General features: G+C 42.2%; 7 protein-coding genes across 10 annotated transcripts in view; 3 read left to right on the top strand and 4 right to left on the bottom strand.

The window, feature by feature from the left end:
• Positions 1–665: 665 nt before the first annotated feature.
• LOC113216888 (transketolase-like protein 2) lies at positions 666–3,144 on the bottom strand. The gene is made up of 2 exons (XM_026436722.2): positions 2,906–3,144; positions 666–2,751 (listed from the first exon to the last, which is right to left on the bottom strand). The coding sequence occupies exons 1-2, from the start codon at positions 2,942–2,944 to the stop codon at positions 910–912; spliced, it is 1,881 nt and encodes a 626-aa protein (XP_026292507.1). The 5' UTR covers positions 2,945–3,144; the 3' UTR covers positions 666–909.
• Positions 3,145–3,778: 634 nt separating this feature from the next.
• LOC113216929 (zinc finger protein 133) lies at positions 3,779–9,106 on the bottom strand. The gene is made up of 8 exons (XM_026436768.2): positions 8,792–9,106; positions 8,085–8,282; positions 7,759–8,001; positions 7,598–7,671; positions 7,342–7,513; positions 6,964–7,242; positions 6,561–6,877; positions 3,779–6,452 (listed from the first exon to the last, which is right to left on the bottom strand). The coding sequence occupies exons 1-8, from the start codon at positions 8,987–8,989 to the stop codon at positions 6,107–6,109; spliced, it is 1,827 nt and encodes a 608-aa protein (XP_026292553.1). The 5' UTR covers positions 8,990–9,106; the 3' UTR covers positions 3,779–6,106.
• A 270-nt stretch (positions 9,107–9,376) lies between these two features.
• On the top strand, positions 9,377–13,216 carry LOC113217461 (glycerophosphodiester phosphodiesterase 1). Its single transcript, XM_026437368.2, has 6 exons — positions 9,377–9,761; positions 11,069–11,244; positions 11,561–11,666; positions 11,826–11,918; positions 12,015–12,244; positions 12,336–13,216. Exons 1-6 carry the CDS (start codon positions 9,450–9,452, stop codon positions 12,499–12,501), a joined length of 1,083 nt encoding a protein of 360 aa, XP_026293153.1. The 5' UTR covers positions 9,377–9,449; the 3' UTR covers positions 12,502–13,216.
• A 69-nt stretch (positions 13,217–13,285) lies between these two features.
• On the bottom strand, positions 13,286–17,417 carry LOC113217442 (uncharacterized). Its single transcript, XM_026437346.2, has 13 exons — positions 17,253–17,417; positions 16,758–16,918; positions 16,469–16,683; positions 16,220–16,393; positions 16,037–16,125; positions 15,782–15,955; positions 15,583–15,698; positions 15,169–15,499; positions 14,926–15,091; positions 14,729–14,841; positions 14,482–14,649; positions 14,155–14,379; positions 13,286–13,871 (listed from the first exon to the last, which is right to left on the bottom strand). Exons 1-13 carry the CDS (start codon positions 17,336–17,338, stop codon positions 13,739–13,741), a joined length of 2,151 nt encoding a protein of 716 aa, XP_026293131.1. The 5' UTR covers positions 17,339–17,417; the 3' UTR covers positions 13,286–13,738.
• A 10-nt stretch (positions 17,418–17,427) lies between these two features.
• LOC113217450 (V-type proton ATPase subunit B) lies at positions 17,428–21,798 on the top strand. The gene is made up of 10 exons (XM_026437356.2): positions 17,428–17,595; positions 18,546–18,700; positions 18,788–18,959; positions 19,051–19,190; positions 19,281–19,427; positions 19,509–19,688; positions 19,758–19,908; positions 19,991–20,178; positions 20,255–20,384; positions 20,468–21,798. The coding sequence occupies exons 1-10, from the start codon at positions 17,505–17,507 to the stop codon at positions 20,605–20,607; spliced, it is 1,494 nt and encodes a 497-aa protein (XP_026293141.1). The 5' UTR covers positions 17,428–17,504; the 3' UTR covers positions 20,608–21,798.
• Positions 21,799–21,873: 75 nt separating this feature from the next.
• LOC113217469 (breast cancer metastasis-suppressor 1-like protein-A) lies at positions 21,874–23,977 on the bottom strand. The gene is made up of 6 exons (XM_026437380.2): positions 23,848–23,977; positions 23,521–23,743; positions 23,349–23,439; positions 23,067–23,274; positions 22,659–22,983; positions 21,874–22,580 (listed from the first exon to the last, which is right to left on the bottom strand). Exons 2-6 carry the CDS (start codon positions 23,645–23,647, stop codon positions 22,570–22,572), a joined length of 762 nt encoding a protein of 253 aa, XP_026293165.1. The 5' UTR covers positions 23,648–23,743; positions 23,848–23,977; the 3' UTR covers positions 21,874–22,569.
• A 1,133-nt stretch (positions 23,978–25,110) lies between these two features.
• Positions 25,111–27,648, top strand: part of LOC113216712 (nascent polypeptide-associated complex subunit alpha, muscle-specific form-like) — a 22,706-nt gene continuing 20,168 nt past the window's right edge. For all 4 annotated transcript variants that reach the window (XM_052270721.1, XM_052270712.1, XM_052270704.1 and 1 more), the window contains exon 1: positions 25,111–25,292. The gene's annotated coding sequence lies outside the window, so the exon portion shown is untranslated. The remainder of the gene's footprint in view (positions 25,293–27,648) is intronic.

Genomic DNA, 27,648 nt, shown 5'->3' with positions numbered 1-27,648 from the left:
CCGGATCCTCTCCCAATTGTCGGTCCTCTACCTGGCCTACGAAAGAGGGCCCGCTTCGATGCCGTAACCTCAATTATATTATTCGTGTACCTTCCACCGTCATGGTGAGGAGATACTGACCCCACGCGATTACGGCATGTAGAGCCAGCGGCGCGCCGCCAGTGGCGTGGCGTCCACGCCCCTCTCGGGCCCGACAACGCGACTTATCTCCGTTCAGACGACCACGTCCCAATAAAAGGCGTATCGATGGTACCTCATTGGTTAAGAAAGCCATCGTGCGAATCCAACCCCCCCCCCCCCCTCACGTCAACCCCGAGAGGGGACTTTCATGTTGAATTCAAGGACTGGCCCTCCGAGCCAGAGCATGGAAAAGGACGAGAACCGCCGCGCCTAGCCGGGCTCTAGCACCAAGACAATAAAAGAAAAAGTGACACAGCTAGGTTCTTTCAATTTACACAATTTGCAATGCTAATGCTCACCGATGCCCAGGTGCGGATTGACATGGTTGTGGGGGCCATACCCAGCCCACCGGTTGCTATTGAGTGCCCAAAAGTCATGGTTGGTACTAAACTGGTTTGCTTGAATTTTCAGAAAAATTGAAAGTCATGTTGATCTTAATGTTTGTGTTCTCAACTTTTAAGTCATTGGTTTGGGTGAATGAAAGATTCTTTTTAAAAAAAACTCAGTGTTTATTAAACACTTAGCAACAGGCTTACAAAATCAAGGGTGATAATTTAGCAATAAAAAGTGCAGGATAAATTTCATAAAGGCCTCAAAAAAGAAACAAACTGGGAAATACTTGCTATAAAATTAGAAGTCACAAACAGCATAACACGTGCACAATTTAACAGTTTCAGAAATGGTAACAACATCTATTTGTACATTGTGGAATGATAGTTAAATGAACATTTACAACTTTAGAACATCCTGGGCTGCTTTCACAACATGCTTTGAGCTAATGCCGAACATGTCAAGAAGAAGGTCTGAGGGGCCAGACCGGGGAACACGGGGAACAGCCAACTTACGAACAATGATGTCACGCTGCTCAGCGACTGCAGACAAAACAGCCTCTCCAAGACCACCCTCAGGGTAGTGGTCTTCAACAGTAACAATGCGACCACCGCATTCCTTGGCATTCTGGACGATGGTCTGAGCGTCAAGGGGCTTGATGGTGAAGGGATCAATGACACGTGCACTGATACCAGCCTTAGCCAACTCATCAGCAGCCTTCAAAGCTTCATAAAGGGTGACACCAGCACCAATCAACAGAACCTGATCCTTGGCACTCTTCTTGACCACCTTGGCTTTGCCGACTGCGAAAGGCTCATTGTTTTCATAGATGACAGCGGTCTTGGGGCGAGATGTACGCACAAAGCAGATGCCAGTTGTCTGGGCAGCCAATTCAATGGCACGTTCAGTACTCACAGCATCAGATGGGTAGAAGACAGTGGCAGTGGGGACAGCACGGAACATCGCAATATCTTCCAAAGCCATCTGGCTGGGACCATCCTCACCAATACTGACACCACAGTGGGAACCAACAAAGTTGCAGTTGGTCTGAGAAATGGCGCCCATACGAATCTGATCAAAGGCACGGGTGAAGAAAGTAGCAAAAGTAGACACGAAAGGAATGACACGGCCACGGCAACCAGCACCGATACCGACTCCAACCAGATTCTGCTCAGCAATGAAACATTCAATGTACTGAGCTGGGTTCTGAAGCTTGAGCTTCTCAGAGTAAGTTGAGTTCTTGGTGTCACCATCAAGAGCAATGACTCGAGGGTTGTCCTTGCCAATCTTGGTAATAGCTGTACCATAGGCCTCACGAGTGGCAATAGCATCACCAAGTTTGTATGCAGGGGGGGAGGAAAGCTTGACTGCCAGGTTGACTGCAGGGGCATCGTCCTTCAATGGTTTCTGGGGCTTGAGCAGAGCAGCGCCAGTGTTCTTGATCTGCTTCTGAACATGTGCGATGACTGCGTCGGTCTTGGCACCCAGTACGGTACCGTGCCACTTCTCCTTGTCTTCAATTTCGGGGAAGCCCTTGCCCTTCAAGGTCTTGGCAAGCAGGATGGTGGGCTTGTCCTTGGTGCTGGCAGCTTCATGGAAAGCCTTGGCGACCTCCTCAACATCATGTCCATCAATAACCAGGGAGTTGAAGCCAAAAGCCTCAGAGCGCTTCCTGTAGGTCTCCATGTTGTGCTGGAGGCAAGTGGGCTCGGACTGTCCAAGACGGTTGACATCAAAAATGACACACAAGTTGTCAAGCTTGTAGTGACCAGCGAAATTCATGGCCTCCCAGACAGATCCCTCTGCGCTCTCACCATCACCAAGCAAAACGTAAACTCTGTAGGAAGCCTTGTCAATGTACTTGCCAACATAGGCCATTCCACAGGCAATGGACAGACCCTGTCCAAGAGATCCAGTGCCTACATCAACAAAGCTCAGACGGGGAGTAGGGTGACCCTCCAAATCACTGTCGATCTTGCGAAGGTTCATCAGCTCCTCAACGGGGAAAAGCCCAGCTTCAGCCCAGGCAGCGTACAGGATGGGAGCAGAGTGGCCCTTGGAGAGGATGAATCGGTCGCTGGAGGCATCGCGGGGGGCGGACACCTTGTACCTCATGGTGTGGAAGAAGAGCACCGACATGATCTCGGCCATGGAGGCGCATGAGGTGGGGTGTCCTGACTTGGTGACATTGGTGGATGTGATGGAGTGGATGCGGAGTTTGTTGGCAAGGTCCTTCAGCTCCTACAATCACACGCAAACCAGAATGCCAAGTCAGTGGAGAACATGATGAGCGAAACCAGAACGCGCGGTAGCCGACAGCAAGGTGCAAAGTGGTGCAACTGCAGGTGGTTTCGATTGAAAGAAAAGAACAACAGATTGAGACATTGGCACATACCTGCAGGGTCTTGGACTCGAGTTTGTGGTAGTTGGACATGGTGATGTTTTCCTTGAATGGACTGGACTTGCAGCTTTAACCTCCGCGATCAGAGGGACACCGGCGAGTGAGGCAGAGTCGAGAGCAGCGGGCACGGTCCTCAAGTTCACAGAGCGGCTTGCAAGTGTGAGCCGTCTTCAAAATGACAGCGACAGATCTAGCTATCCTTCTCCCACGTGAGTGCTTCAACGTGACTGAGAGAGAGGCCAGATTGGTTTACTTATATGCATCCTTGCAAGGTGGTTTCGGGCTGATCAACCTGACAAAAAAAAAACAGCAGAACCGCTTCCTGGAAGTTAACCTTTGATTTTTCTGGAATTTTTATGAAAAGTGTAAATTTTATTACGTTAAATTTTCGGATTATATCAAATGAAAATAAAAAATACTGAAATATTTATACCAGATCATTTAATGAAGACCAGTTATTCTGAAGATGTCAACCCTGTAGTTGAAAAAACAGATAGAGGGCGCTCCCTTCCCGCGCTAAGCCAGCTGACTCGAATCGCTTCAAAGTTCGCCGTTTGGTTCATCATGCATGATCGCGCATGACGAAGCAGCCATGACCTTGCACTTGCTTCCCAATCTTTCAGGTACCGTAGGGATTCTTTACTCCACATTATGCAGAGGCGATAACAGCTATAAAGCTGAGACATATATCGACGGGTTGGAGTAATCAATCCGCCCTTCTAGATATAGAACATTATCAAGATTTTGAGTCTATTTTCTTGCCGAGGTCTTTGAAATGAATTCATAGGAAATTTACTCAGTTGATTGTATTAGTGACTTGTGTTAGTAAGTGACTCGGAGAGGTGTGTTTAAAAGGTCACATACAGGTATTTTTAATAAACATATATATTATCTTTGAAAATAAAATACACATTGTTACAACTTGTGGAAATAAATACACTTCAACCATCTCATAAAGAACTGATTGTGAGAGACTGCACAAAATGACTGGTATCATTGATTCACAAAAAAAAGAGAAAGAAAGAAAGAAACGGCTGGTGCGAATACCATTCATATAGCTAGAAAACAAGCATAACCACACATATGAAATCCTGACAAACAACATGCAGTGCAGTGCCTGTGAAATCATTCCTAGCAACATCCGATTCAATTTCCTTACTGTGTTTTTACATAAGATATTTTTTAAATGATACTGACAAGTGAAACACAGCAAGGAATCTCAACAAACCACACACATTCACGTTGTTGCTGCATAACAAACAAGTAATTCAGCACACAAAAAACCGTGAAATCACAAAAAGGAGAAACATTCACTGGCATATCATAAATGTTATGAAACACTCTTTGCAAATCCAACATTTAAACTTGGTAAGTTTCACTAACAATAAGGTTCCGTCATCTTCCTTTGGTTTTCAAGATACATGCTGCAATACAAATGTCAACGTGCATGTGCAAATCACACCTACTGTACATCAAATCTTAATCAACAATCACACACAATTCCGTTCAATATACAGCCATATGATACTACAGTAATACCATCAAAATGGCTGAAAAATGGGTGCTTGGAGATCTCAGAAGTATAATATTCCTCCTCTATGAAACACAAATTTAAATAAACAATAATAATGACTCCTACAAATTTATAAGGCACTTGGAATATTTATGAAATCATTTCATAGGAAAGTGCTTTTAATTAAAACACACAATATAACAACAAAACATTTTGAAGTAACAATATTATAACATAACATAATACTACTTTGTTGCTAACTAATTACATTTGTGGGTAAGGAATGGACACAGACTTCAATATTCACCAACTGAATGATTAACGTGGTGTAGAAATCCATGGAACATCAATGACTGACAAGATCATATTACAATGCACTCAAATTAATTGATAAATGTCTGTACTGCACTCTGCCAAGCAAAAATAGTGTAACAATTCCATAAAAAACTATGAGAGCTTTTCCTGAGGATAATTATGCAATGAAGCAAAACACAAGCATTTAAATGGAAGAAAGAGCGTACACACTGATTAAGTAAAACAGTTTGATAGGTTTGAATGAGATTTTTTTGACAGCATGAAGGGTAATACTTTGAAGAAGTTATGATTGACTGGGATTCTGTCAAATATTGAAAGCAAAGACAGTAGGTCACTTTCCAAAACACAATGTACGTACAAGTAATTAGGAAGTCATGCAAAGACAAATCAGTCAAATGAGAGGTGCTTATGAAAATATCATAAATATATCTTTCTTTCATGTTGCGGCCACATGCATGTATCGCAATCACAAGTATAAAATTTAAAATGAAATTTACATGTATAAATTCTTTGCTATGTCCCATTTTCCCCATGAATATTTAAAACATTTACTCTTACATATATATATATATGGATATAATCAATAATAAAATACAACTATGTGGCCAGCTGAAGGCCTAGTTGATGATAACCTTGTCCAATTTGGCCAAAATTTAAGAGAAACAAAGATATAAGGTTAAAATTAAGATGGAACGGATCAATCACATGGATGTCCACGAATAAAAGATTATTATCACAATGCTAATGCTCATCTGTTCAAAAGGTAAACATAACAACCCAAATAGGAGACTTTTGAGGCAAGGCCTTAATGAGAACATTTTAACAGCTTTCAGGAAAAAAATAATTCAAGTTTGCATGAGCAAACTTTCAAAGGTTCAAAACTGGCCCCATGTATGGATAATACCCAAATTAGAATTGCACACCACCAATCTCATGACAAATTCAATCAGCAAAATTTCAAAAGCATGATAAATTTGAGAGAAAAACTAACAAAAACTGAGTTGAACGGTATTGATTAATATTCAATACTAAAATTAAGGTAAGATAGACTGGAGGATAAGTCTACATACTGCAAGCAGTTATTGACAGAGAAATGATAACTTAACTATAAAAAAAGGGGGATTGCACAACAATTGAAAATAATATTGATCAATATAGTGTAATTAATTCGAAGATAGATAAAAACTGATATCTATTTCAAGCTTAAATCAGGTTCTGTGTCAAACAGCCTCAAATACATTTGCACAAACTTATTCAATTACTTGACTCAAATTATCTAAATTTAGATGCATGTGTGGTAATCCTTAACACACTACCTTTCACATATATAGAACAAAAGTATAGATACAAAAGTTCTCACTAGATTTTTACTGAGCCAGTTCTAATCCAGCCTTCATTGAGAAATTATCAGGCTCTTCATGATTCTCTGATGATTCATCAATTTCTAATTTAAGTGGGTCACTATCAGCATCATCCTCTTCGTCCATTTGTCTTCGATTATCTATTTCTTCATCATGGCCCATGAGTATTACGTCATCTTGTTGACCTGACGATGACCCTCCATGATGATTTTCTTTGTGTTTTTCTAAGAAATATCGACGCTGGAATGATATTCCACAAACATCACACTTGAAAGGGTTTTCAACATTGTGCCTTCGCATGTGGTAATCTAGGGATTGCTTCTGAGTAAAAGCTTGGCCACATATATCACACCTGAAAATGAAAAGTGTCACAGTGGTTACTAGGCACATCCTTAGTGCGGCAGCTCTCACTCAAAATTTTTTGGATACAGTACATATGTAACAGCAATAAATAACTAACCTGTATGGTTTAGTGCCATTATGAATTCGAGAGTGAACATTTAAGATTGACTTAGAGGCAAATGCTTTTTCACAAACATTACAAGTAAATGGTTTCTCTCCTTGATGTGTACTTAAATGACGTTTAAAATCAACAAATATATCGAATTCCAGATTACACTTGTCACATTTAAAGCTTTGTGATTTAAGGGGTTGCTCTCCATGTTGCTTTCTGATATGCAATCCATAGCTACTTTTGTAAGCAAATGATTTGTTACAAATCTCACACTCATACGGCTTGTTTCCAGTGTGTAATGTGTAATGAGAACTCAAACGCTCCTGCAATAAAGGAAAAGTAAGTGCGGTTTTACTGTTATAATAATCGCACGTAACTGAATGGCTCTTAGGTCAAGGTTTTTAATTACCTTTGTTGGGAAAGAACGCTCACACTGGTCACATGGGAAGGCTTTCTCTATATTATGATGTTTCAGATGGTTTTGAAGCTGTCTACTAGTTTGAAAAACGTCAGGACAAAATTCACATTTTAGTGGCTGCAATTCCCCAGTGTGACGCTGTTTGTGTTTGATAAAGCTCTTGTAATATGAAAAGCTTTCTGGGCAAACATCACACTTGAAAGGCTTATCAAGGAAAGAACCATCAAGGCTTGATGCTGCTGCTGCTGTTTTTGTCCTAACTGCTGTCATCTGCATAAAAACATTTAAGAATAAAAAATAATAAAAACACAAATCACAGTCAAGGAAGTATACAGAATCAATCAAAATCTAAAAATTAGCCTTTCTTGCCTGTTTGATGAGTTCAAGAGCTCTTTCACGATCCCTTGAATTTTTGCCTGCAAGTGGTCCACGCCGATGCGGTCCAGGTTGAAGTGGGGGAAGTTGAGTGTTGTCGCCCAGAACAGGATACAGAATATGCCCCCGGACATTGACAGCCGAGTTGGCATGTGCATGAAGATCTCTGCAATTTATAAATTAATATCACAACTGCCCTATTAAGAGATAGAATGTGTGCTTACAAATGAATTCTACACTAAAAACGTACGGTTCTGATGTGTCATCACCCATTAACATAAAAGGGTCTATTTGAACCTCTAAATTTTCTGTCTCATCTCCTGGCTGAAAAGATACACAGATAATTATTTAAAAGAACACTGCTGGAGATCTGAACAAAATTGAAAAGAGCAGTGCAGTAAGTTGACTCACTGATTCATTGCAATCTTCTCCATTTCCATCATCATACTCTGATTTCATATTGTCACCATTGTCTACGAGAGTGTCAACTTCATGTTCCCAGTTTGACCCATTTTCATTGGTATCTGCTTCCTGTTTGATTGGTACTGCAGAAATTGTGAGGCCTGGCCCTAACTTGCTCTCAATAAAAGATGAGCTTCCGTTAGCATACTTTGTCACAGGTGTAATGCTCAGGGCATCACTAACTGATGATCTCTGAAATGGAATGGTGAAAATAACTGAAAAGGAAAGGATTGACGTTTGGGATTTTAATCATTTAATATTTAATATTTGCTCACCTGCATTTCAGAGAAGTCACGCTTGACTCTTTTGTAACTACGGACTGATTCAGCGGGCTCTGCCCGAGATATTGTAACACCTTTTCTCAATCTCTCATCCCGTATTCTAGCATCTGACCGTAAACACATGATGCGAAATGAGTAAAATCTTTTTACTTTCAGGCGGCAAGCTGTGCAAATCTTGTCTGAGGGTGCAACCTGTTGAAGAAAAAATTTAAGAAAAGTTTACAAATTGTCAGTCATAAGATAAATACATAATAAAAAAGTTTGTCAGACAATGACATAAATATGTCAGTCCATTGAATTGAGAGGAAAAGGTAGATTGCAGCCATTGTCAGTATGGCGAAAAACAGTTTTCTAAATAAGCTTAACAAAGTATATCCTGTATTACAACCCTCAGCAACCCCATTCCATTATCAGCAACCTGTTGCATTTTCATCAAAAGAAATTTTAGACAGTCAGAACTTACTTCACAATAGTTAAAAGGAGTGGAAAGTGAGAGTGCATGAAGGTATAGCTCAAAATTTCGACAGTGAACTAGGGGTTATTTCCACTGCCACTCCACCCCAATCAATCCCAACTCATCAATAGGTTTGGAAGAGATAGGGGATCGAGCTCAAATAGTCTTTAAGAAAGATATGAAAATAGTTCTTCAAATCAGGATTTTCTGAAGTATTCCGCTTGGCAACAGATACTTAAACGCCTACCTTCACGGTTGTGAGGATGTCTATTTTCAACGCCACGGCGCTAACAGCTTCCACAGAATTTTCACCAGTTTGCACGGGTATCAACACATCGTCCGCCTTCAAACATAGACGACATTTTTCTTTGGTGTCCAAGGGGTCTTCAAGCAATGGTTCTTCTCCTAATTCCTCATTTTCGTGGGTCGGCGATTGAATAGACATTTTTAAATCTTTGAGCAAAATTAACTAGATAAGTGCTTGCGATTCTAACAGAGTGAGGGTGCCTTCTTAGAGCTTAATTGCAGTCGCCATGTTGATTGATGTCGCTTTATCTTGTCACCCGTTGAATACCAACAGCACACAGCATATAAATGTTCTATATCCATGATTTTACGGGAATATTTTCCTTCCAATGAAAAATTAGTATTTTATCGTATAAAAGTATCAATTGATCGTCAAAACATGACAGCTTTGGTGACGTAATGGGTCAGCCTAGTCAAGATTTTTACTTTTGCAGTTGGTGCAAGAAGAGCGAACCGGCATCGATTCGGCATCGAGCCATCTCGATCTACGATCGATTCATCACTAGCAGAAGCTTGCCAGACAAACAAAGCGACCATAAAGACGGCGGAGCGAACGGGCGTATGTTAGTGACAGGCCGATCAGCTGGACCCTGCTCACGATGAGCAACCCCATCGTGCACTTGTTCTCGACCTGCCTCACGGCATGGCTCGTGTTTTACGGAACTTTGCTCTTGGTGTTCGATTTGTGGCCATTCTTCGCTCTCAGCTTCGGCACTCTCGTCCCAGTGCTCCTCTTCGTAGCGGCTTGGTGGTTACGGATCCCGCCACCCCCGAGTGAAGTTGTCAATGAAATCCTCGGGCCAGACCCCATTCACGGAGCCGTTGAAAAAGGGGGTTATTTCATGCGTTCAGTGGCGCATCGTGGAGCCCCCTTGGATGCGCCTGAAAACAGCATCGCTGCCTTCCGCATGGTAAGTTTTCTTTGCCGGCATGTCAGTGGCGGTTGGAGGGTGGGGGTAGGGGTGGCTTCGCATTTGCAAGGAGGGAAAGGGGTGGACTTGTTGTTGGGACTGTTTTTGCAGATGGACTTAAATACTGTTGTCAGGGCGAATTTAACACTGGTCTGAAAAACTGTTCGACATTGTCTGGAACTGCCTGTCCAAAAAATCTTTAAAAATTCAAGGAATATTATTTTGTTTGAAAATCTTTCCATCTCTAGTAACAGAAGTATAAGAGAATTTATAGCATGTCGTTAATTCATATTTGTTTCAAAACTAATAAATATATCCGCTCGAAATTTTGGAATTGTTGTTGCTCCCGCGCTGCTTCTCATGAGTGTGTGATGGGATGGGGCTGCGGCGGGCGCCCTGCGGCGCCGCGGTAGGTATGCGACCAACAGCACACAAACCCATGCGAGCTATTTATGTCCGTGACTGCTGGACTGGTTGCCATCGACTCGGGACTGGCGCGCGATGTTGCCATATGCCATGACGCGTTGTCCTTGTGGGGAAGACCTCAACCTTTTGCCCGCGGTAGTGCTGATATCCACGCACGTCTCGTATGTCGCTCCATGGGGTGTGTTATAGGAAGCCCGCGGGCGCCAGCCGGAGGGAAGTACTCTTCACATGGTCGCTTTACCGGTCGACCTTGAAGTGTTATAGGCCTAGTTGCTAGTGGGATCGCTTGGAGTCTCGTTATCACGGGTTTGATAACGTGCATGGCATTGCATGCACTCCTGAGGCCAAGAATTTTTTATTTTTCGAACACGTGCGTCTTTGATCACATGGTTAGCGTCATGGTCATGAACGCCTGCGTGAGGAAGAAGCTAGAAGCGCCCTATATCACGTTGAACACTCTAGCCCATTTTTTAGGGGGGTTGGGGTCATTTTTCATCTCCAGTGAGCCGCATGGCAGGGATGGCAGATAGGCAGTTTGCCATACCATACCCCTGTGTGTAGGCAACCCACACTGCCCACCAGACCTTACTCCGCTCCTGCTGCTTTCTCACAAACTAGTCAGAGAAATCCCAGCGTATGGTAGAGGAATACAGATCGAGAATGAACATTATACTTAATCTGAGAACAGCTACATACCTTGCGACATGCTTGCGAGGGACGTGACCACATTGTGGTCGTACTCTGCTGTTTCCCCCATTCCTTATCTACCATGCTAATGCTGTGAACTGGCCTTTACAACTTTTTAAGTTAGACGAAATTATATGAAGGTTTTTTACGTTATAGTTATAAGTTGAAGCCAATAATATTTTTATTTTTTTCAGTGTGCTGCTAAAGGATGCACTGCTGTTGAATTTGACCTTGCACTGACTAAAGATGAAGTACCAGTTATCTTCCATGATTCTACCGTTGAAAGACTGACTGGTAAGGAAGGACTTGTCGGTGAAATGACATGGGAACAACTAAGCAAGTTAGATATTGCTGCAACACATCATCTGAGGTAAATATTTTATTTCAGTTGTACTATTTTCCAGCTTTTTATAAACTTTTGACGTATTTTAACCATGTATCAAAGGGCACCAAGAAAATATCCAAAACGTAACACATGAGATGTATCTAACATTCAAAATATTTTGAACTAGATTGTACCAGCATGCACAAAACTTAAAGTCTTTTACTAACGTATTCTTACATCTTTAACTTAATGAACCCCTTTAATTTTATTGTGACTTTGATCTTTAATAAAAATATAAAACCTCTCCTAGCAATCTAACATGGCGAAACGATTGACATGCTTCTGGTGTGGGTACTTTCAGTGACCAGTTCAAAGGCACACGAGTGGCGCGTCTTGAAGAAACCATCAAGGAATGTCTTGAACATGATATGCGCATGTTCATCGACCTTAAAGATAGGGACACAAAGGTAATTTCATATGAAACTCCACTTAGTGACATATTTTGAATTCTGTTCAGGACAACTTTGTGCACTGAAAAGCTGGAGAATCGCCTTTCAACGACCTTTTAAAATTAAGGTTGTTTTCATTTTTCTGTATCCAGTTTTTTACTTTTCGTTTTGTTCCAGCTTGTTAAAGTGGTTCTTGACATTTATGCAAAATTCCCAAAACTGTACAAGCGTGCTGTGGTATCTGGCTTCAATCCTATTCTAATCTATATGGTGAGTAACACTTCCCTCTCTATACTTGTCTGCATTTGTACTTGACCTCATGCATTATATATTATATAAATTAATTTTGTTTTCACCCCTTTTCAGATCAGAAGGGCTAATCCTGGTATTACTTGTTCAATGGCCTTCAGACCTTTCTGGTTCTCAGCAAACCAATATTCTGGAGAAGGGGGACCCATTCAAACTGTTCCTCATGCAGTAGGAATGCCTTTTCTGCTAAACATTCTGGACAAGATCAACTTGTGGATGGTGAACAATTTTACCTATTACTTTCTTGGATTGTCTGCTATTCTTGTTCACAGCGATATTGTTTCACTGTAAGTCTATTATTTTATTTTATATTGTTTGCTTTGTAATTTTTTTCATTGTTTTAATAGGCTTAATAACATTTCCCCATTTTTCCTGCAGCGAGGATCTACGCAGATGGAGGGAACGTCGACTGAGAGTTGTGGCATGGTCTGTTAACAAACCATTGGAAAAAAAATACTTTTCAAAAGTGTTAAAAGTTACCTACATGACAGATACCATGATTGGTGAGCCAGACAGCAAAGGTGGTGAAATTGTTGATGCTTAGATTTCTCATATACTGTGGTGAAAAGTTTTGCTCCCGAGAAAAAGACTAGCCTTGCTTTATTTAAATTTATCATGTCTTTTCTTTTTTCTTTTACTTTTCCGTTGACAATGAACTGCACATTAAGCCTATGTTTACCACTTTATTTTAATTTATTGATCTATTAGTTTACAATTTTCCTTATGGCATGGCAGCTATTGTGTAGTTTTTGCACTGCAACATGTACAGAATTTTTCCACATTCAATACAGGTTTTATGGAACTTTTTAATGTGCAATGGAGATGAAGTTGGGACCATTCATTTCAGGGATTGTTTTTTAATCTCTAATGAACTTCTATTTGTATCAAATACATTGTGTGTGCAGTGCTGATGGGAAAGTTGGTTGATACAATTGACTTGCCCATGCATGGGCAACTAAACCATCACCAATTGCTTAAGACATGTATTCCTTTTTTTAGGGTGTGGTAATGTGTTATTGCACATTTTCTACCATTAATGTATTGCCGTTTTTATTGTGTTCTAATTTTGTTAGTGTGCATTGTACCCATTGTACCAACTTACTGTATTTATTTCTGTGTTATTCATTGAATACTGTCTTGTGGACTGATCTTTATTACCTATCTACATTCAATTCAAAGCAGCTATGTTTTATGGGTTGCTGTGAAAGCTGTGATTCCATAGCAATAACAAATTTTAATAAAATGCTTTCTCACTATTACTTGATGGTTCCATTCCTCAATCCCACTCAATTTATAACAAAAAATAGTCTTTAAAAAATTGAGTATAATATGATTATTTCATAGTATTTATTAGAGATAAAAAATAGTAACATCATTGAAGTTTGAAAAATTGTAATGTGGCTAAACTTCATTGATTGGTAACCAGGTAACAATTACAATTTGACACGATGAAGAGGTGCTACTTATTACTAGGCTATAAATTTGAGACAGCTGCTTGTTGATCTATCAGCATCCAAATACATTTGTCAACGGTATAAATAAAGAATGTCTATTATAAATACTAGATCTACTAACAATAGCAAATATGGCTTTCAAATTGCTGCTACTAATAGCATGGAGATTGTTACAAATTACACATTTTCATGAGACTTTAGAGATACGTTGCATTTCATGGGAGTAGTAATCTATTGGAAACAAAGGAAAACATAACTACTTAATACTATTTAAAATGCTCAAGAATGAGCAAATAAATTATCACACTCTTGAACACACTTTGCTCTTTATTTGGATTGTTTTAGCGGCTTCTGGAGTCCAAGCCACAAAAGAAAAGCATCAGGAGAAGGATCTCTCCCTCTGAACCTTCTGAAGTTTTCTGCAGATCCACTAAGTCCTGTTAGATATAAATCACGAAACCTGCAAACAACACATGAGCATATGTATTATGGCCCACAGACCAGTCCATGGACCACATTTTAGTTATACTGTACCGCACGCAGGCGGCAGGCTTTGTCAATTGCGAGGGGCCGTAAGGCGCCTTGGTGAGTGACGATGGGCTAACGCAAACCTACTCGCACTGCTGCAAGCACACAGTATGACTACAAAATGTTCCAGGGGCTGCGGACACATGGCCACCCTGTATGTCTAACACTACAGATGTGAACTCAAGAGTTAAACAATGATGTAGCTATATCCTCACCTTTCTCCCTGAGTTCTGATGCCTTCTTTATTATCAACACCAACTTCTTCAAATGCTGTAAAAATATCAGCTGCAATAACTCTAGACCACAAGTCAGCATAGTATGATGCGCTGGCATCATTGAATATTTGATAGAAAGACATAGGTGAGTGATCTAATGGATCCTGTGGTAGGGCTGAATATCTTGGCCACAACTCATCCATCACTGATTTCCAAGGAATATCTCTAAACATGGAGAGGAACAAAAATTAACAAAAAAAAAAAAACAACATACAAACCCAGAACAGCTGGATTCAGATTTTCTTAAATGTTACATAGTTAACTTACGTAGCAAATAACTCCAAATCAAGTCTGCATTTATAAATTTCATTGCACAGACTGAATCCTGCCATATGTCTTCTTACTTTATCCAAATTATTAAGTGCTGTATCAGGTAACTTTTCCCCTGTCTCATAGTGACCAGATATCCTTTGCACAACAGATGGATTGAAAGCCCTAGGGGATGACAATTAAATGTAGTAGAAGAATGAAAAGAATCACAGAAGTTAAATAATTAAGTCAAAATGTAACTTACCAGTGTACCATAAAGTGGGCCGGCACTTCAGCTGCATCACTTTCCATGAATGAAGTACCAGCAACCTCAGCATAAGCGGATTTGCTCAAGACAACTTGGGCAGCATAGCCGAACTAAGTTAAAACCAAAGTTTCTAGTGAACCAACAAATATTACCAACAACAAGTATATGAAGGATAATAATCAACTTTTAATTACCCTTGCAAAAAGATTAACAACATTGTTGAAAGAGAGAAGGCATGGTTTTCCTGATGATGGGGGAGAAAAACTAAAAACCACACCAACCTGGGGGGATTGTCCACTCCCCACTAAGCTACGATTCCTTAACGTCAAAGCCACACCCCCAGAGTATGGCTTCTCTGGCCTAAAATAGGAAGGATATCACAGTATTAAGGTGGGAACAGTTTCTATGGTCAAATGATTCAATTACAGATACTATACCTAGCATATGGGTCCAAAAACACATGTCCACTAGGTAATGTACTGCTTTTATCAAAAACTTCAAAGACTCTAACATCTCTGTGCCATGTATTCACACCAGTCTTTTCGTGAATTTCGACACCATACAAGTCATTTAGCAGAGAGAACAGGCCATCAAGGACATTTTCCAAAGGGAAATAAGCACTTAAATAGTTTTCATCCAAGTTATAGGTTTTGTTAAGTTGCTCATGCTTCCAAAATCCAACATCCCAAAATGCCAAAGGTTTATGGAATCCACTTTGAAATGCAAATTTGTTCAAAGATTCTATCTCATGTGCTTGAGCTGGTCTTGCTGTAAAGGAGAGAAATAAAATAACACTGTGTGGTTCAAAATTTTACAACCATCAATTACTTTAAATACCTCAACCAACAAACCTTTCTCAAGAAGATGATCCAACATATTAAGGGTATTCTCCACAGAACCAGCCATTTTAGATTCCATTGCATAATCTGCATAGGATTCAAAGCCTAAAATTTTTGCTTCTCGTCTCCTAAAAATTGTGTTTCGTTACTGATTTTTGTTTTTGTTTTAAACAGTCAATTTTCAGATCAAGATCATATGTTACCAACAAACCTTGAATGACGGATCTGGTCTACTTCAGCATTTAGAACAGTCAGTTCGTTATTTAATCCAAATGTTACTCTTGAGTGCCACAATTTGTCACGCACAAGAGCATCAGGGCAGTACTCTATAAATGGTTCCATAGTCCAAAATTGTACTCCCCATGGACCTCTAGATGGATCAGGTCTAAAACCAGAAATAGATATTCTATTAAGCAAAAGCTAAGAAGTTTATTTGAGAATTCATTTATGGATATAAAATACATACCCTTCACTCATTGCTTTTAACAGATGCTGTGGGACATTTTTCATCATGTGAGGATCGCTAATTGGAAACTTAAAAAGACGAGCCTCATGCTGCAAAAAAAGAATAATAATTTAAAATGCTGCTTTGAAATGAAAAAGTTCATTACAGTTAATGATTATTGTGGTTAGTAAAATAATTTTTTACCTCTAACTTATTGTTGTAAGTAGTTTGATTTTTCAGAGTTTCTTTGCGAACAGCCATCAAAGCTTCATAATTACTATTAGATAGTTCCAAACCATTTAATTTTCCTAATAATGTATATTTCTTCAATAAGCGTTTCTGATCATCTTGTAAACTTGTACTCTGTTTTAAAGCACTCTTCAAGACAAAAATAATATGATTAGATAAACAAAAGAAAACAAGATAGGTACTGAATTGTGCAGGTAAATTTACCTTGCAACTGTAGTACAGAAGAGGACTAGAATATTTGTTATGCAGGGCTAATGCAGCTCTTGAGGCAACTTTCCCATACTTTTCAGAATTCATTAAATCAGATGATTGACGCAAAATTTTTACAACATTATAAGCATTTTCTAGGGGTCTTGATAATTCTTCTATTGGGCATAGATATTCTTGGAAAAGATCTACCTCTGACATATTTTCTTTACCTAGCAAGCAGATTATATTTTCATCATAAATTCAAAATAAATTACCTTAAGAAAGAGACAAACAGATGTACTACCTTTAATATGTTTTTCCACCCTCCAAAAGCCAGCTTCAAAGTCGAGAGCCCTTCTAACAACACCATCATAACATTTACGTACAGTGAGACCTGAATAGTCTTGAAACTCATCGGACCTTAGTAATGGATTGTCATCTGCATGTAATGGAACATCAGGTAGCCTAGAAGTAAAGATGCAATACAAGAGAGGTGAGAATTACAAATAGATCAAGAAAGAAAACAAAATATGAACCATTGCAAGCAGTAGCTGTCATTTCTCTTCCAAGACCTCTCAGAATTTTTTTCAGGAAAACACTGAAAAAATATTATTTGAAGTTATGATTGGTCCATTGATAGTTATTAAATAATATACGATCATGGTTATCAATGTTGAACAGCTAAATAGCAATGAGATTTGTAGAGGTTATAAAATTTTGCTGCACTGAGAAATTTCATAGACATGGTTTATTTGAATCAAATGTATAACGTAGCCGTATTTATCTCACAAATACTTACATAACAATGTATCCTGACTGACGACATTGAAGGAATGTTGGGTGTTGACGGTATAAAAGTCTTCGGCACGTAAGGGACAGCGCCATTTTTGGTTCGGAATAAACTTGGATTTTTCAATGTTGGCAATACAGTGTGTTGGTCTCCCTGCAGAGACTATCGCTGCCGCTCTCGATTGTTTTTGGCACGTGACATCACGTGAACATTTTCCTGAGCTGTGTGGTCGGACGGCTGACCAGCAGACAGCTTGTGAAAATGGCGACCTCAGGCAAGATCGGAGCGCAGCAAGCTGCTCGCGAACATGTTTTGGCTGTCAGCCGAGATTTTATTTCGCAACCACGATTAAGTAAGTGTAATTGGATCTTCATGTAATACATTTTTCCCGTTTGCATCGCCTAAAATCCTGCCGCACGTAGGATGCACTTTCCATGTAGGAGGGGTTGTACTCTGGGGCTCGTCTTTACAAGTGGGTCGATTCATTTCCATTGTGAATCGTGTCTTGCTATAGGATTATTATTACAATACATCTTTTTCGCTCTCTTTTGATAATGTCATAATTTCTGAAGATTTTGGGCTCTACCGTATTTGTAAGCCTTCATGTGGAAGTACAAACAACTTCTCCCACCCTGATGAGTTTTGGTAAAGTGAAGGAGTTTCATTTTTACTGCAGGAAAAAGTAATTTGGGAGCTGATAAAACTTTTCACTTGTTTTGAAATATGTATTTGTAGTGCTTCAATGATTTTTCATGGGATGTTAAGGAAACTTTGTTGGGCTTGGCACGACTGTCATTATCTTGATCTTAAGTTTGTATTTTACTTTTCACAACAGAACCTTTATCTTATTACCTCTTTTAAGTGGACAATGGTAATTCTAATCTTTCTGCAAGCTTTTAAAGTGTGTGTCAACTTTGTTCTCAACAATTTCATATTTTCTCCCATCCTCAGTTGGGTCATGTGATCAGCCATACCATAGATCAGCTGTCACATCACATGATGTAAATGCCCTCTCTAACATTTTCTTACATTTATCTAACCCAGTTGTATCTGTTCTTACTATTCCAATAATAATTCTACAGAGCACTCACATTTTCCTCCATTTTGATTTTGATTATGGAAAATGGTTACAGTTAATGTATGGAACTGTCTGACTTGGAAAGTAGCTAACCTAGTTCTCCAGCACACAATTTTGTCTCGGGCATATTTGAACATTTTTCCATTTTCTAGTCAATTTGTAATATCAGTCTCTTTTTTCCCTATCCTTTTATTTATTAATTTAATTTATTTTATTTTCTACAGCCTATAAAACAGTATCTGGTGTCAATGGACCTTTGGTGATTTTGGATGAGGTGAAATTCCCCAAGTATGCTGAAATTGTGCAACTTCGTCTTGCCGATGGCACAATTCGCTCTGGTCAAGTGCTGGAAGTTAGTGGTTCAAAAGCTGTAGTCCAGGTAAGTTCAAGTTAGAGCAACCTCCTGAACTCCCTTGCTGAAGGCAAGTTGGAAGGAAGTATGATCTAACTTTTATCATTTTTTCAGGTGTTTGAAGGTACATCGGGTATTGACGCCAAAAACACACTATGCGAGTTTACAGGCGATATTCTCCGCACTCCTGTGTCAGAGGATATGCTGGGTCGTGTTTTCAACGGCTCTGGCAAACCCATTGACAAAGGCCCACCTATATTGGCTGAAGACTATCTTGACATTGATGGTATACTTTTAATAAATTGTGTTGACACTCTCTTTAAAATCATTTTATTGTTTTAATGTTTTTCTTTTTTTCTCCTTTCATAAATTGTTAGGTCAACCCATCAACCCGTGGTCTCGTATTTATCCTGAGGAAATGATTCAAACTGGTATTTCTGCAATTGATGTGATGAATTCTATTGCTCGTGGTCAGAAGATTCCCATTTTCTCAGCCGCTGGTTTACCTCACAATGAGGTAAGAAACAATATTTTGAAATGTGTAATCTGAAATTGCTCTCTCTTTCCACCTGTCTAAAGAGAGGTATGTTTCACATTTTCTTTTCAGATTGCTGCCCAGATCTGTCGTCAGGCTGGTCTTGTCAAAGTCCCAGGCAAATCTGTGTTGGATGACTCTGATGACAACTTTGCCATTGTATTTGCTGCCATGGGTGTGAACATGGAAACAGCTCGTTTCTTCAAACAGGACTTTGAGGTTTGCCTCTTTTCTATTACCTTTTTAGCCTGACCCTACAATTTAATTAGGTAATTGACTGATTTTGATTAACTTATTCAGGAAAATGGTTCCATGGAGAATGTGTGTTTGTTCTTGAACTTAGCCAATGACCCAACCATTGAACGTATCATTACACCTCGTCTGGCTCTCACTGCTGCTGAGTTCCTTGCATACCAGTGCGAAAAACACGTACTTGTCATTCTTACTGACATGAGTTCATATGCTGAAGCTTTGCGTGAGGTAAGTATGATAATTCTGTATTGAAATAGTTTATTTACGTAGCATCTTACCTGTTATTGTTTTGTTTAGGTGTCAGCTGCCCGTGAAGAAGTGCCCGGTAGACGTGGTTTCCCTGGTTACATGTACACCGATTTGGCCACCATTTATGAAAGAGCTGGACGTGTAGAAGGAAGAAATGGCTCTATCACTCAGATTCCTATCCTTACTATGCCCAACGATGGTATGGACCCCTAGGCTTCTCTTCAGAAGTTTACTCATACTTCTTTACATACACTAACCATGATCATTTTTTTTTATTTTAGATATTACCCATCCTATTCCTGACTTGACGGGTTACATCACAGAAGGTCAGATTTACGTAGACCGACAACTTCACAACAGACAGGTGTACCCTCCAGTGAATGTGCTCCCCTCCCTGTCTCGTCTCATGAAGTCTGCTATTGGTGAGAACATGACTAGAAAGGACCATTCTGATGTCTCCAACCAGTTGGTAAGTATTTACTTATATACTATACCCTCCTTACATCTTTGAAATACAGTTGTTTAATGAAATTGTTCATGTTTAGTATGCCTGCTATGCCATTGGCAAAGATGTCCAAGCCATGAAGGCTGTGGTTGGTGAGGAAGCTTTGACACCTGATGATTTACTCTACCTTGAATTCCTTACCAAATTCGAGAAAAACTTTATTTCCCAAGGTAAAGATTTAACATGAATAAGTTATCACTATTATACAGTTAATTTTGAACTTGCATTACCTATTGTATTTCATTTCTTTCAGGTAACTATGAGAACCGCACAGTTTTTGAATCCCTGGATATTGGATGGCAGCTGCTGCGTATTTTCCCCAAAGAAATGTTGAAACGTATCCCAGCCAACGTTCTTGCTGAATTCTACCCACGAGACTCTCGCGCTAAGTAAAGATTTTCATCAACCTCATGAATTATCATTGTCTTCATATTACGCCCTGTAGTAAATTTTTTTAAAAATGTTGTCATAGCTCAAAGACATTTGAGGGCCTCAGATTGCAGTGTATTTTTAATGAAGTACTTATTTTTTGTCAATGCAATGTTCTCTTGTTTTATGAGCAAAACTGTGTGAATAGGCATACCTTTTGCGCGTTTCTTTTGTAAAGAAAGTTGTTGTTTACTTTGTGATCAAATCGGTTTTATCAGTGAAAAGAGTCCTCTTTTCCATTTTACTCTTGTGTTGTGACATACAAGTGTTTATTCATATATTTGGTGCATCTTTCATAGTTTATTGATTGTATATATGGCGGCAGATCTTAAAAGCAGATATGTTGACTATTAGGATTGATATAAACATTCCAATCTTAGGTGTGCCATAATGGGCATTAAATGTATACCCAAGCATCTGCACTCAGTTATGAAGCTGAATTTGTGTAATTTGAAAAATTTGGTTTTACTTGAAATGTTACATATAGCTTTTTCAAAGTACTGTTGCTTCACTTCTGGCGTTAAGTGTTTCAAGCATTTATAGGAGCATTATACATGGTTCTTCTACATTCAAGTGCATCTGTGCAATCATGGTAATTAAGTAAGCTTTAATAACAATAAAGACAATATCTCCAGGAAAGTATTGTGTAGGATTGTCTCTTCTTTTTAAATCCAAACAGTATTCATTACTATAATGCTGAAGTAGTCTATCATGTGTCACGATTATTGAATCTTGAAATACTCAATTTCTTGTCCATCTGTATTTTTCCCTTGTGATGTCACTGTAGCGTTCAACAATTAACATCACAAATCCTTTCTGGCTCTTCTCAAATGGAATTCTGCAAAGCAATAATTTTATATATCCCATACCTTTATTTTCTTTAAAAAATAAACCTGGGTGTACCAGTACTTATGGAATGAAATGACTGTGACATGACAACCCTCCGTCTTAATTTCAGTGCTGTGTTCAGAGTGCAACCTGCTCTTTGTCATGTTCAAATTATCTCTTAGTGTTAAGTTTTTTTTGGCTCAACCTCCTAACCATGCTTACTTTGTGTATTCTTAGTGTGCTAGTGATAAGAGAAGATTGAGGAAGTTGTACATGATGTATTATGGAAAATTAGAGACAATACATGAAAAAATATGTTCTGTTGAATTTTAATGTCTTTTATGTCAACTTCAGTCCACCGTCAAAAAAAAATCTCATTTCTTTTGAAAAATTACACATGAGTTGCATATTATATTTATTAACACATATGTACATAACTCATACATAGCTCCCTATTTACACTTCTTTTGCATAGAAAAGATGACATCTTAGTTACTTGAGTTAGTTCAACACAAGAGCATCTTTTGAATGAAAAATGAATGACTTTTTCATAGAGGTAGAAAAATAACTTAACTATTTTTTGGGGAGCCTATGTCCCAGAGGCGACGTTATTTTGCGTTGTGCAGACAGTCTGGCACCTGCTCTTGGACTGCAAGTGGGTCTCTTGAAGATATTGTGTTGAGATTCTAATTTACCAGATGAACTTGATGATTGTAAAGCAACATTAGGATGTACTACAGGTGTTCGTGGCAAATTGTGAGGAGCTGCTGGTGAATAGCATGGAACACGACGATGAATATTTACAGTTCTTTCATTTAACAGCCCTGATCCAAAAGTTGACTGAGAGCTTTGGAATGTCGAACTGTTGGATGGGCACTGAATATCACAAGTGGATCTATCTTCATGAGACGAATGTTTAGTAGGATAGGCTCTTTGCCATGGAGCTTGTGTTGGCTGAGAACTGGTAGATGATTCAGAATCGTGTTTCTGAGCTGCTTCATGAACCTGTTCACCAGAGAGTAGAGGTGGAGGTGGAGGAGATCGGGAGACATCTTGTAACCCTGTCCAGCCACTAGAGTGGCTGGAGGGAGGCAACCCTCAAATGCTCACTGAAATCAAATACCTAGTTAATTCTCTTATAATGACCAAAATTAAATTTCAATTAAAAATTGGAGTTGTTTACTTACATTCTGATTTACGTTTGCAAACTGAGAGAGCTTTCTTGATAGCTGTCCAATCTTCCAGAATATCTTCATCACTTAGCATATAAACAACATATGGACCAGAGACTGTCAAAGGTTTTCGTCGCCCTGGCAAGTCGAGTGAATTGCGCCCATTGTTATTGTTATTTGCACCTCGACCTGACTTATATCCATTTCTCCAGCCTGTTCTTCTTTGTTCATTGACCCACATTTCTGCTGAAAAATCAATATTGTTTCTGTCCTCTTCTAGCATTCGTATCTTTTCTTCCAAATCATCCTTTATTGCATCCCAAACCAATATTTTTTCACTCTGAAAAGAGAATAACCAAGAGTTTTTACTGATATTTTACAGATGAACTATAGTTAAACAAATTGATACAGGTGTCCACATACTTGGTAATTCTGCAAAGAGGCTGCTTCCTCGGCCTGAAATTTATTTCTAACATTTGTCATTCTATAATTTCGGAGTATATCATTCACTTCATTTCGGATTTTTAAGTTCTCTTCCAACTGTTCCAGGGGTTGGAGGTATTCATGGGCTCGACCAAGTTTAACTTCCCCTAATTTGGCATCAACTTGAGTGATTCGCTCTTGGTAAAGCCTATGAAAAGACAATAAAAATGAGTAAGCAATGCCAAGAGTGAGCCCTGAGGGCGAAATAAGAATGGTACGTACTGTTCTCGTAGAACATTGAACTGTCTTTCCATGTCTGCAAGACTGTCGATGCATTCATCTCGTCTCCTTTCACATTCCTCTTCATCCATTTCTGAACACAAAATAACCACATAATTAAATTAGAATAAGAAGAGAGACCCAAAATTCAAAGCAATAGAGTTAAATGGTATACCTGAGCTGTCATCTGAGTCGGATGCATCGCTGCTATCACAGGACGATGTAGACTTGTCCGACTGGTCAGATTCATGATCCATCTCCTCGCCATCGCTGTCTTCCCTCTCATCTTTAATTCCCGGCATTTTGGACAGCTTCGGGGGCTCAAGGCGTGAACAGAACCCTCCAGCAGCCTCCGCTGCCAGTCCAAAACAATCACCGCCGCTGTAGGCCGCTTTCACCTGCAACACTCCTCACAGTTGAGTTCACAGGTACGGGATGAAGCAGTAAGGTGAGCCTGGAGAGCTCGTGTCCCCGCACGAATGGAAATCACATTTACACTCACGTAAGCACTCTAAATGCGATTTTTTGACAGCTGATGTGGTGTGCGGTCCACCTCCTCCTAACCCCAACCCCAAACAACACAACACCTTCCAAATGGAAAACAAAAGCAGGCGACAGGCGACTGCCGCCATCTTTACAACTTCGATATATCGACTTGGCGTCGGTTGTCGCGTCGTAGGCGCGTAGTATGGAAATTTTCAAATCTGTGCTGCATGCTGCTTTTTAGGTGTCGATGTTGTAGTGCCGACGTGTTTTGGAAAGTGTTTATTTTAAATTCGTGCTTTATGTACAAGAGCATTTTCTTTAGTTAGTTTGAGCTAGAAGAAGACGCACCAGAAGAAGAACAGGTCAGAAATGGGATGGGAAAGACGTTCGACGAATCATGGCACCTTCTCTGCTCGTTTGATAAGCCCTCTCCAGGCTAGGCGCGTGTATTATTGTCTGTCACAGTCTGTACAGTACAGCCCCGAGTATCTAAACTGTTCAAGGGATGTCGGTGTCGGTTGCTCTTCTGCACCAGGCTCGGTTTTAAGTCCGTCTGACGGAGAGGGCGATTTGCTGTGGGTTGCCTACTTTCAGAGGTTTGTAGGGAAAATTGCCTACCTACCCTAGGGGGCGATTTCGGCTGATTTAGGGGGGGGGGTCACCCCTTCGCCCCCCCAATAAAACCGCGCCTGTTCCGCGCAATGCTCGATCGGTGGCGGGGCGTAGCGGGGCAGTGTCATCCTGTCATCCCCCGCCCGACCTGGGGCAACGACTGAGGGGCGGGGATGGAGGGTGGAGGGGATGCGAGCGGGCGCGGGGGGCATCTATAAGCACCGAGACGGGACGAGTATGAACATCCGCGCCCGCCCCCGCGGGATGGGGGACAGGCGGGGGCGGGCACGCAGTCCAGGCCCTCCACACCTTGTGCCCGTCTGCAGGTCTGCAGCTCCCCCTGTCCGGGCGAACCGGGAGAGGGGTAGGGAGGTGGAGCGGGACAGGGTTGGAACCGCGCGTTGGGTGGGCAGGGGCGGGAAAGGCGGGCGGGCGGGACGGGTCCCTGTAGGGGCGGCGGGAGGGAAGGAGCAGCCGTGGCAAGCCGAAGGGCGTCGTCGTTCAGGGGGATTCCGAGTGGGGCGCTATTGGCGGGAGAGACTGGAGTCGGGGGGGTGGGGCGGCTGGCGGCGCGGGAGCGGTGGGGGTGTGCTCTCCCTCTCCCGGAACACAGCGGGCCCCGCCTGCCAGCCCCGGCCAGGCTGCCAGGCTACGCGCCCTTAGTGCAGGGGACGGCGGGAGAGAGCGAGCACACCCCCCGAGCCCGAGCCCCACAGGGCAGGTCGCGCCTCGAGTGAGCGTGTCGGGATTGGCACCGGACCAGCGCCAGGACCAACCAGCACGCCCTGCAGCAGAGCAGCCCGCCCCGCTGGCTCGGACCCCACCGCCTCCAGCCCCTCGGCGCCCTTGGTGAGGCTTTGGCACGGCTCTGGTCGCGCACCGGCTCCCCCGCCACCATGCACCACGTGCTGGTGCCTAACCTGCACGCCGCGGGCACCGCCACCAGGCCCCGGCGAGGAGCCCCCGGCCCCCCACGGGGTCGCGGGCCCTCTCCTCGGGCTGCACCGGACGGCCGCGCCGTCGTCGTGCTCCTAGTGGCTCTGGTGGCCCTTCTGACCCACTAGCAGGCGGCCACGGCGGAGCGGAGCGAAGCACCTGCTTTTGAATGGGACTGTACCGTTTAGCCTGAGTGCTGCGCGCGCCTCCGCCCACCTCCGAGTGGCATTATGCGGAAACTGGGTTAATTCGGCGAGAGTGAGGCTGGGTGGGAATGGTTCTCGCTCGCCCCTCGCACCCTCGTGTTGGTCGCTTTCATCTCGAAGAGGGCCATGAGACCTATGTTCACCGGACCGCCGCCGGACCGGCCCCGATCCCACCGTGTCCGCAAACGGGCGGTCTGTTGGCCACGGGCCGATATTGTACTTTTATGCGTACGAGTTAAAGGAACAAGAGTAAAACGGCCCGTAACAGACCGCCCGTTTGCAGACACTATGGATCCTACTCGGCTTCCGAACTTTTCTGTCCACTAATGTTATCACTTTCTTTCCACCCCCCTTTTTTTGCCCGACTCGGTCCTCCCATTTTTACCCTGTTTTTATTGACCTTAGTGGGAGGAGCAGGCCCATGCCGGGCCAGAGGCAGGTGGGTCTGGAGAGAGCGGGCCCGGGGACCTGCCCGCAGGCCCGTGTAGGCCCGGGTCGCGCCGCGCTATGCCGCTAAGCCAGCAGCGCCACTGCCCCATTGATCCAATGGATTGTAGAAGGGACATCCCGAGCAGGCGGGAGTGCTGCGGCAGCAGCGGTAGCAGCGGAAGCTTAGGACCGCCCCCTAACTTACTAACGGTACAGGAGTCGAGCGAGTCTTCCCTTACCATGGCTTGTAGTCTCCTCTAAAAATGATTCACTTTGGCGTGAGCGACTGACAAGTGTGCGCCCGCAGCGTGGCTCGTTCGTTAGCCGCCTGTGCTTCAGCACATTTCGATTGGACATAACGCCGGTTTTCTCCAGGACAAGAACAACAACCGACAAAAACGATTCATAATCCCAAACCGGACCGCTCGACCTCGTTCAAAAAATTGTGTACCATATAGTAGTGTATTTGGACTAACGGAGGAAGAAGAAGAGCGGATAGAACATAAACGTTCACGATTGGTCGAGAGATTCCCGCCTCTACGTCACGCCGGTGGTGGGGATAAAGGCTCGATCAATCAGGAACCTCTATGTTCTACCCGCTCTTATTCTTCCCCCGTTAGTCGAAATACACTAAATGTGTCAGGCACAGCAGTACTCGCTACGTTACGCCCGTTAGGCGACATGGCGGCGCCACAGGAGTAGGCAAACCCGCAACACTGCCGTGTGTTGTTGGACTTGACGTACGGTGCGGGAGGACATTGTATTACAGCTTACCCCGTTTCCCTCCTCCCAATTCGACGGCCCGCATGTTGGTACTGATCGACCCCCCCCCCCCCCGCGCTCTGGACGCCTCTGCATGTCTTACGCGATTAAGCAGTCAAATGTCGCGTGGAATTATCGCGATAACCAGCGTGGCGTTTCGAGGTGGTGGTTTTGTTGGGGGAGAGAGGAGGGCGTGTGTGTAAAAAGGAAAGAGGGGCAGAAAGGGTCACACCCACGAGGTAGCGTGGCGGGGATATAGGATAGCGGCGCTCACGATGAGGGGGAAGGGGGGAGGCATGTTGTGGCATCTCGCCGTCAATATTGTGAGCCGCGAGCTGCACAGTCGAACCATATTGAACGAGAAAATCAATTCCACACGCGCGGGAGTGGCCGGCGCCGTGGCGAGGCGGCGGCGAACACGGCGGCGGTGGGTATATGGCGTGTGGCAGAGTCACGGACGGCTCGGCCAAGACGGAACTACTTCTGGCAGCGGGCTGGGCCGTCATCTGATGAGGCACGGTGTGTCGCCACGCGCGGCGACTCCTGCACTCTGGTCTGGAGGGATGCGGGGGAACTGGGGAACCCTGGTCTGTTGTTCTCCGAACGCTTGACCGTCACCAACTAAACCGTAGTATGCTTTCTTCTAATGGTTTCCGAGCCGTTTAATGGAGAAAACCAGTCATTCTCATACTCGTAGCAGGAAATGACAGATAGATATAAAGTTATCCAATCTCGTGATGACTCGTCCTTTCTTCTGGCTTCACTTTGGCCTGCTCTTCCTCCGCTAGGCCCCAAAGACGCCGAGACCTGCGCGCGATCACCTCGTGCAGGATGCATGATGTCGGTACTTACGTCATGGAGGCCCGGGGCCC

Source organism: Frankliniella occidentalis, unplaced genomic scaffold (genome assembly GCF_000697945.3).
Source record: "Frankliniella occidentalis isolate FOCC.00 unplaced genomic scaffold, Focc_3.1 Scaffold6, whole genome shotgun sequence".
NCBI lineage: Eukaryota > Metazoa > Arthropoda > Insecta > Thysanoptera > Thripidae > Frankliniella > Frankliniella occidentalis.
Note: the sequence above shows the minus strand (reverse complement) of the source record. Positions and strands in the feature narration are given on the sequence as shown.